This window comes from Odontesthes bonariensis, chromosome 14 (genome assembly GCF_027942865.1).
Source record: "Odontesthes bonariensis isolate fOdoBon6 chromosome 14, fOdoBon6.hap1, whole genome shotgun sequence".
Classification (NCBI taxonomy): domain Eukaryota; kingdom Metazoa; phylum Chordata; class Actinopteri; order Atheriniformes; family Atherinopsidae; genus Odontesthes; species Odontesthes bonariensis.
The window spans coordinates 22,647,674-22,657,568 of record NC_134519.1 but is presented as its reverse complement, the minus strand read 5'-3'; the positions used below and the strand labels follow the sequence as shown (position 1 = coordinate 22,657,568).

Here is a 9,895-nt window from a genome sequence, read left to right as displayed (position 1 = left end):
AAATTAGTGTGAATTACTTGTATTTATCAATAAAAATTAAATTACAAAAGTAATTGTTTGTGTCTATTGAAGTTGATGACAATGCAGTGTACACATGCAATGCTCATATTGTATCATTCATGGTAGTTTAAAGCATAGAAACATGGTTCAGGGAAGGAAAGAAAGATACATAACATCTATATGTTGCATTCAAATGGATGGTTAAAGTCACTTATATCTAATATTAGGTTCCATATAATTATCAAGGTAAATGGACAAAAATGAGAGATTAAACCAACCATAAAGCCAGAAATTGTAAAATGCCTCTGAGTTGGATGTAAAACTCTAAAAACTGATAAACTATTGAGGCCTGATGACTGAACAAAACAACACCTGGTTGAAAATACGGAAGTCAGCACAGCTACAAAAACCTGGAAAGTACTCGACAATCTGAGGCTAAAAGGAATTATTCATTTTGGTGGAGGGGATGGAGGATGCTGTGCTGGATCACTAATGGACAGAGAGTACCACTTCAGTTCAAGCGCCATCAAAGTGGAGGAAAAGTATCGGCATGGGCTTTAATCAAGGATGAACTAGTTGGACTTTCTGGGTTTGACTGAAAATGAGTTCCCCAACCTGCTACCAGCTTTTGGAAGAGACTTTGTTAAAGTGGTGGCATTGAAAGAGGTCTGCTGTATTCAGTGAGGTCATCACCTTTAATTCAGAAAAATCTTCCATCACATGCATCGAGTACCCTGCTGCCTGGCTAGCCAACAAAGGCTAAAGAGTAATGGCCCGACTCCTTTCCTTACATCACTTCTTAGAACTTGTCCTTCTCAAATAGAACATTTGCAGAAGGGCAGGAAAACGTTCTCTTTGAACAACATTTAAGTGGCTGTGGCTGATTCTTCAGAAAAGAAGGACTGTGCACAGATGAAAAAACTGACAGACTCCATGGATGGAAGGCCGATGGGAGCTGTTAAAGAAAAGTGGGGCTATGTTGGTCCCTTTATATTTCTGAAATAGTAGATGGGTTAACAGACTAATCACCTGTCAAGTAATTAAGAATAAACACAAGCTGAGACTTAATTCTTTCTCCGATTTAGTTGCATTGTGATTCTACACACCTAACTGTTGCCTGATATTGTGAACATGTATGCCAGTGAACTTCTGAGGATAGGAAAATTAATTTTTATTGTTTTCTTGTTGTTTGAGGTTCAACTAGATGCTTGATTCGTCAAAAGCATTGTATAAATTTTATTTTTACTGAGTTGAATTGAATGTTGCTTTATGAATAAGGAAATTACAATGTTGTAGTATAAATTAATGAGGAAAAATAATGAACTAAATAAAAGAATGAAATAATAATAAAGTAAAATCAGTTGACAAACTATTGGAAAGCTGAAATTTAGCACAGAGAGAGAGGTATGGTTGGAATCTCCAAAGATCACTATGAATGGGGTGTTGTGTTTGTAGCCAGGCAACAAGTGAGCTGATGACATCACGTTCAGTATCAGCAGCTAACACAGGCGCTTTTCACACATTGGTGGCACCCCATAAGTGCCTCATTAAATCGCCCCTATTTCTCTTTGGTAATTCGCACATGGTCTGCATCAGTGTGTCTACACACATCAAGCCAGCGTTGCAGAATAAGCTGAGTGACAACAGCATCCCTGTTTAGAGCAGTGCATTCTGTGATGATAGCTTGCTCTTATTTACATAGTCAGTTTCTCCTCTGTTACTACCTCCCATGGCAGCTTAGCGGAGTGTAAGTGCCGGATCAATTTCAACCCCCCTATGTCGCTTTTGTCTTTTCAACTGTGACACCAACATACAACCAGGGTGCATAAGTCCCAGCTTGAAAGCCATTTGTGAAAAGGTCTTTTGGTGCATTTCTACTGAGCAGCATGTATGGAAATGCAATGCCAACAGTTCAACATCAGCTCTATTTGCACAGGAAATGAAACATATTACTACATAGATGTTTAAGCTCTAAGCTTAAACATGAGCTTTAAGCTCTTCCACTTTATTATTCACCAAAACAAGCAAAGGAAGAAATGGTTTAAATATCTTCCTCAATCAGAATCAGAATCAGGTGTATTGCCAAGTAGGTTTGCACTTACAAGGAATTTGACTTGTTGTAGTTGGTGCAGACAGTATAGATATATATACAGAATATCTAAAAAAAGAAGGCGATGTAGTGCAAGCTGAATGCTATAAATACTATAAATGTGCATATACACAACGGGATGAAGTGGTTCCGAATAAATAGAGACTGTGCGTTTATGTAACGCAGAAGGTCTGTAGATGCTATGTTAATGTAGCTTGTAGGTCTGGAAGGGGAGAGGCAGAGAGTCAGTGTCAAGGGGGGTTCCGGACCCACAGGTGTGCAGGCCCTGGAGAGATGGAAGATTGCAGCCAATCACCTTCTCTGCAGACCGAATGACACGCTGCAGTCTGCCCTTGTCCTTGGTGGTGGCAGCAGCAGCGTACCAGATGGTGATGGAAGAGGTGAGGATGGACTCAACGATGGAGGAGTAGAAGTGCACCACCATTGTCCTTGGCAGGTTGAATTTCTTCAGCTGCCGCAGGAAGTACATCCTCTGCTGGGCTTTCTCGATGAGGGGGCTGATGTTCAGCTCCCACTTGAGGTCCTGGGAGATGATAGTTCCCAGGAAGCGGAACAAGAATCCACAGTGTCAATTGTGGAGTCACAGAGGCTGATGGGAGTAGATGAGGCTGAGTTCTTCCTGAAGTCCACAACCATCTCCACTGTCTTTAGAGCGTAGAACTCCAGGTTTTTTTGGTTGCACCAGGTTGCCGGATGTCCTCCACTTTGCTCCTGCCCTTCTACCCTAGACTTTGGAATTACTTGGGCTTTGGGAAGCTCAGTCAGCTATTACCTAGTGTAAACAACTTTCTCATTGCCATGGTTAGACATCATATCAGATATTAAGAAGTCCCAGAAATACAGCATTAAAATCACTTTAGAAAAGATATTCTAAAAACATCTTTGTTTTCACAGATAGAAAATGTAGAAAAAGGACACAAATAAAGTCAGAATATGACCAGAGCTACAGCAACAGGCTGCCACTAGTGGGCAAAGATATTCAACAATACTTAACAACAATACAACAGTTTGGTGGTACATTTGATCCTGAAGAGTTCAATTTACATCATATTTGTACGTAGTGTATATTTTGAATATTCATCCAGTCTGTGTGAATAATTAGAATTAGAGATGGAGCTTCATAGGTCATAGACAAAAACACATCAACCACAGAAGAGACTGGAACATCAACCATAGATTGCAAGATTTCTGAAAACCATAAAATGATCCAACCTGTATGCCTTAGTTTTGTCACTTAAACCCGTTGGTTAAGTAAAATAAACCTTGAATTTCTGTTCATCAGCATAAATATAATAATTTCCTGTCTACTTTATATTTTATAATGAAATCAGGTTGTCTGAGTCGTAGTGGTGAAGTTTCAGTGACTCGGGCCTGTTCAAGCCCATCCTGTCTATGCTCAGTTGCAGTGGGATCTGTGGAGTTTTGTGGCCGGTTCAGAGCCTTGGCTCGTTATGTGTTCAACTTTATACTCCTGACTGCTGGCTGGACATGTTATTCTGCTGGGTGAAGCTGCTGCCATCAACATGCCCTTCCCATTTAGGTGTGTGCTTGTTCTGTATCAATATTTAGCTGAGTAGGAAAAGTGATGAAGCCCCAAGTACAAGAATACCAGGACCAAAAGGTTTCCAGCAGAACATTTGGTGAAGAGGTGATCAAATGACTTTAAGTAGTTTTTCCATCAATGGCTACACCCCAGTTTTGTTTTAATAGTCATAAAAATCGTTTAACTTCAAGTGCAGTTTTGACATATATTTAAGGGACCTCCAGTACATGTCGACAAAAGTTACTAACTTATGCAAAAGGTTTTATTCACGTTCTAAAATTGTTTAATTGTGACTGTAAATGTGCCAATGCCACTAAAATGAAAAGCTATTCTGCCCACTGTGTGAAGCTACACTGCTCAGCAGAGTAGATTCTGATTTCAACAGGCTCTTGGGAAAGTCAACACAACACAATGCTGTCGTAGACAGAACGAGGACACACACAGGATGTACACGGTAAACATATCGGTGTAGTAATGTGTTGCATACACCGAGTAAAGAAAAACAAGTTTTCCTTATTGAATGTTTGAATACTGGGTAGCACTATGGATCTGTTCATCAGGTGGATGCCATGTTCCACAACTGTGGCTCTGACTTCACCAAGACACTTCTTCTTCCTGTGTGATATCTTTTCCAAACACTACACTTTCTCACACTTGTTCTTTCAATTTTGCAAGTCTACTGTTTAGATATTGGAGCATAAATACTGTTGGGAACTGATGAGTGAGGGACTGCAGCTGAGACTGACTTACAACAGGTGAGTGTGGACCTGAGGACCGGAAACGGAGCAACTGAGGACAACTACTGATGAGGATGTGAAACAGAGTAAACTGGAAACTAAACTGAGACCAAGACACAAGCACAGAACCGAGGCAAGACTAAACTAAGAGTACAGACAAAAGCAGGGATAACAACAAAGTCAAATCATGAGAGGAACGATCAACAAAATGGCAAATCAATAGACTAACACAAACAGAGAATAAATACTAATTTAAACCGGTAACTCAAAATACTGAGAACACAAACAAAAACAGAATGAAATAAAAGTCAGAAAATTCACAAGCCCTGACACTGATCTCTGATAGAACTTCAAGTTCCTGTAAGTCTTCTGAAAAAGACTGCGGCTAACATTGCTTCATGCTTCACTCTCCTGGCCAGTGAGTAAGGGCATAGAGCAGCTCCCGGTGGATGCCGAACAGTCAGCCTCAGTGCAGTCCTCATTATGTAAGGACAAAAGGGGACAAAAAGCTTCACTAGCTTGGACGTCTCTGGTGCCTTAATTTGGAACGTAGATGTCCGCAAGCAATGTTTGCACACTTTATTTGCCACAATGTGTGCTGTCCACAGGGGTTTACATTATCCTTGAAACTTTCATGAAGACTTTGGTCAAACATTGTTGGAGTTTCACTTTTTTATTTCTTCAGCATGTGCTGAGAATAAGATGCATGGAGCTCAGATTACTTTCTGTTCAGGACAAAATCTGTCAATCTGCAGATTCACTTTAATATTTGAACAAATTCATTTATCCCTTTTCAATATGCCCTTTTTAATCAGCCGTAATTGAAAGAACTGCTCCCACAGATGATGCAATCTAACAAGCGGTTAAATCAGCATCCTTGGGACTAATAAGCACTGACAAATGAGTGGGGTGAGAGTGTGCATTGGCCAATTAAGTGTGCAGAAGAGCTCATTATGAATAACACTAAAAGGAGATACAATGCCAGTGTACTGTGCTATAAGATCAAAGATATTTAATAAATGTAACACTATATCATGACATGAGTCCGTTATAAAAAAAAATAATTTGTTTGAGAAGCATGTGAACCTGAGTTATAGGAGAATTTCGTTATCTCTCGTGTAACTAAAAATAACTACATGCAGTTCATAACTATTACAGCACTGAAGAGATATGTATACAAATCAAACTGAAAGCATCATATTTGCTGTTTTAAATTGATACCAGTGGAGACAGATACTGGTGTGTAGCTCAGTTTTTTTTTTGTTTTTTTTTTAAACATGCCACAGGTCTGGGTACATCCCTGCCTTCCTTTGATGGGTCTACCCTCATCAAAGGTTTCAGCTACTGTCCAGTTGTGATTACAGAAGGGTGTAGCGATGTGTGATTCAGCTGGAAATGTGCAGGGTACCAGCAGACGCATGAGTCACCGACATCGCCACAAGTCTGTTTACGGACACTTTCTCTCCCTTCCCACATAGAAGTGGCCTGTGACCACCTAACCATGAAATAACCCAGTCATTGTTACATCTGGTTATGTAGCCTCTTGTTAGTGGCCTATTTATTATGTTTGCCTCAAGTCTTCACAATACACAATATCCACTCATTTAGTGAACAGAGATAAACTGAAGCCTCCACAGAAATATAATCTAATAAGATAAAGAGGCCATATGTGTGCATGCTCAATATAGTAGCTGTTGGCCTGGTCATAAAAAGAAATGTGTCAGCCCCACAGTTAAACTGTGTGACGGATTGTTTGTCTGACGGACTGCAGTGCAGTCACTGTCTGCAAAGCAGAGCGACCTCACATCCCACCTTCCAAGAACAGCAGTGCTCTCTGCTGGTGGATCATTAAAATGATATCCAGACAACCTCCCAGACAAACAGTGAAAAAGCATTCAAAGAATCTTGTGTTAAAATTACAATAAAATCTTTCAGTTATGGGACATTTAGCCCATTTGTCTAGATTAAAAATAAGAAGCAAATAGAAAAATAAATCACTTTTTGTAGAATCACTGCTGAAGTAGCTCAAAATCTTTAGCTCATACGTATTGCCTGATTCAAAGCAAAACTTCTCCAACCCAGTTTACCAAAACTGGTTATAATATGCAGCCTATTTTTTCATCTCAGTGTTCTAGGAAAACTAACAGCTGTATGAGACACGGTAATGTCAACGCTGCCTCAGTCAATGCCTCTCACTGACACTCAATAGCTTTTTGTTTTTTCATTCTCCAGCACCTGTGCTTGGCTGTCAGACAGCTCATATTTGGACTGCGCTGCCATCTCTGTGGAGGAACAACGACTCTGTGACAAAGGTTCCCCGACGCTGCTCAGGGGAGCCCAAATGTCGAGGCAGGTAGGCCTTAATTTCTATCAGGGGAAAAGGTTAGGCCTTATCACAAAACAGGTTATTCAATGGCATTTAACAATAACATCAGACCTTTTCCTTTTGTGTATTCATATAACGTGTATCCATTTGTCTCTCTGGTGACACAGCTCCATCTATTTATAGAGCTGCAAGGACATTAGCTCAATGTCCATTTAGAAATGTCATGTAAGACATAAGGGCCTCACAGTATTCATCTGTAAATGTTAAGGTCAGGGAAAAGCTTCAAAGTCATTCATAAAGTGGAGAAGTTAACCTTTTACTTGAATCCTTCTGTGCAGCCAAACTGAAAGAAAAAAACTTTCTTTTTGTGGTTCAAAGTTAAGATAAAAGCAACTGCGTTGACATTGGGACTCACCAAATTAACTTGTTTTCATAAGTTACCGGCAGCCAAGAGAAAATAGCATTAAATGAAACAATCCATACACTGAATTGGCCTCTTGATTGCACAAATATGTAACATTAAGCAGGCCTAAAATCCCATCATTTAAAAACAGACTCATTTTCAGCTACTTCCTCCCTCTTTCTCTTTTTCTCAGGAGAGAAATGGAAGAAAGCTATGAAACATTTGAGGAAGAGTTGTGGCCACCGAAGGCAGAACCTCTTCCACAGAAGCCTGCCCGACAGATCCGCAGACCAGGTGGTGACATACAAACACCGAATCTGCGACGCCTGTGCATATATTCCTTAATGCTTTGTAAATCTTTTAAAAGCATTATATAGCTCTGGAAATACTTGGGGGCAGCAGCACAACGAGCAACTGAAATATGACTCCCTGTGAAAGGGAACACTGTGATAATGAACCCTTGCCAGTATGGCTGGATCATTTCCCAACGCAGTAGAGTGCGCTACGATTAGAAGCCCACAAATTTGCCACCACTTTGGTCCAGACTGAAATATTCCAGTAGAGTCCTGTGTTGCAGTCCCTGAGGATGAACAATAATTATGTTGTTGACCTTTCACCTACTGACATCACAATGTACCATTATGGTTATGACTGAAATGTCTCCACGTTGTTAGGAGGTGGGCAGAGGGTGTTGCCTCCCCCAAAATGAACCACATTAACTTTTGTGACGCACAGGCTTTTCATTTTGGGCCTCCAACAGGTCAATTTTTTGATTTGCCAACGACTTTGGTCTATGAGCAGATAACCTGCCACCAGTATCAGCTGTACACTGAAATGGTTTGATAAATGGACCACACTTGCAAAGCACTTTCTCAACAGCAGACAGAAATAGATTTTTTTTTGTTTAAACAAGAAGTTTTATGTTTGGGGACATTCAGGATTAATAATCTTATCCCATCTGTGAAACAATGTGGTGGTAAGATCATGTTTTGAGCCTGATTTACTCCATTTGGGCCAGAAAAGATTGTTTTTAATCAACAGAACTTTGACTTATGAATTATACCTGTGAACTCCAAATTCAGGTAAATGTCAGGAAATGATTCCATAAAAAACACCTTGGGAGAAAGTGGGCGTGAAGCCAGATAACAACTCTAAGATAACAACTTGTTCTTGTTGTAAGAACATCTAAAAAACCGAAAGTTACCATTTTGAAATATAAAAGTCGGGACCTGAATCCAACAGCTGATGTGATGAACAGCTGTCTGAAATGTTTAGTTGCAGTTATTGCTTTAATAAGAGGTCATACCAGATTGATCAAGCAGTATAAGTCTATAAGTCTTATTCATTAACTAGTTTCTCTTAATGTTTTTTTGTAGCTCTTGTGTTTTTTTAAAATATATTTTATATCATACATAATTCAGTCTTAATTTCTTCCAGAAATGTACGCTTCAAGGACAACTAGAGAGGTAAGATGCAAAACAACCAAAATCAACAAAATGTCAAAACTGTCCCATCTTTAACATCTAAAACTATTAAGCTGCATCTTGTTCTCCTGCAGGAGGTGGCTCCAGGTCCACAGCAACCAAGATCAGAACCCAAGACTTCACCCAGAGAGCCAAGCTTCACCAAAACAAGTGAGTTATCAGGTTTTAACATTTAAGCACAATGCCAACAAGATTAACCTTTATTTCTGATCATCTCCTCAGCATCCTTGCGGAAAGCCTTCTCCATCCAGAACCTGACACAGATAGAAACACCATGGGAGAACGTCACTCTCAACCGCTGTCTGCTCGTGGCCATTACCATTCTGGTGCTGACCTCAGGCTTTCAGAGACTTAATGGTAACTAAACTAGTACACATATATAAGATCAAAGGCATGACAAGTGGCATGACTGAGCTGTCTGTTTAAAATAATTATCTTGAAAAAAAAATACATAGAAACCTTTCGTGGCCGTGGAGCAACAGAGGAGGAGGAAGAAGCTGCACTGATAACAAGAAAGCCTGGAACTTTACGGCACCGAGGGCGTCCGTTGGAGGTAAACTGGTTTCAGTTGCAACTTTTCATTGTAATGACTGGTTAACTTCACAATTCAAACTTCAAATTTTCCAATTATGAGTTGAACGGCTTGACAGTTTCCATTGCTGTTCTTGCCTCGGTAGCCAGAGACATCTCTCTGGGAAGTCATGTTTTCGTGGCTGCCCAACCTTGATGATGATGAGGAAGAGGATGATGATGATGATGAAGAGATCAAAAGAGGAAAATCAAAGAAAGGAGTAACGACACGAGCACTGAGAGGTGTCAGGAACAGACCGCTGCAAGACAAAAAACTCTTAAAGCAAAAAGATGGGAAATTAAAGGACAAGAGAGCCAGAGAAGAGCAAATCAAAGGCAAGAAAAAAGGGGTGAAAAAGGGAAACCCTGAAGAGGAAGCAGATAAAGAGGATGAGGGAGAGGAAGAGGAAGTTCCTAAGAAAAACAAGAAGCCGGAAGAAAAGAAAGAAAGGAAAAAGGCTAAAAAAGGTTGACTGTGGCAAATGTTAGAATGTTCCAATTAATTACTGAAATCTCAACCACGTGTGCTTAGTTAAACCACAGAACAGGATCAGCATCATTGTTACAACTTAGTTTTGCTCTCATGGACAGAAGAGATTTTTGTCAAGACTGAAGATCCATGAAAATAAATGCGTTGCTTTGTTTTAGATCTGTTTGTCATCAGTTGGTTGCTTATTTGTGTTTGAGGACATTTAACAAATGATGCAGTCATGGACGTAGCT

The 9,895-nt window shown here is 40.0% G+C and overlaps 1 protein-coding gene across 1 annotated transcript; it reads left to right on the top strand.

The window, feature by feature from the left end:
- Positions 1-5,766: 5,766 nt before the first annotated feature.
- On the top strand, positions 5,767-9,822 carry LOC142399521 (uncharacterized). Its single transcript, XM_075484249.1, has 8 exons — positions 5,767-5,794; positions 6,623-6,743; positions 7,313-7,413; positions 8,557-8,585; positions 8,678-8,753; positions 8,826-8,960; positions 9,059-9,156; positions 9,281-9,822. Exons 1-8 carry the CDS (start codon positions 5,767-5,769, stop codon positions 9,644-9,646), a joined length of 954 nt encoding a protein of 317 aa, XP_075340364.1. The 3' UTR covers positions 9,647-9,822.
- The last annotated feature ends 73 nt before the right edge of the window (positions 9,823-9,895 follow it).

Coding starts and splice junctions, on each gene's coding strand:
- LOC142399521 (XM_075484249.1), top strand. CDS start 5,767: ATGTGTGATTCAGCTGGAAATGTGCAGG. Junction 6,744..7,312: donor GAGCCCAAATGTCGAGGCAG/GTAGGCCTTAAT, acceptor TCTTTTTCTCAG/GAGAGAAATGGAAGAAAGCT. Junction 8,586..8,677: donor CTTCAAGGACAACTAGAGAG/GTAAGATGCAAA, acceptor GTTCTCCTGCAG/GAGGTGGCTCCAGGTCCACA.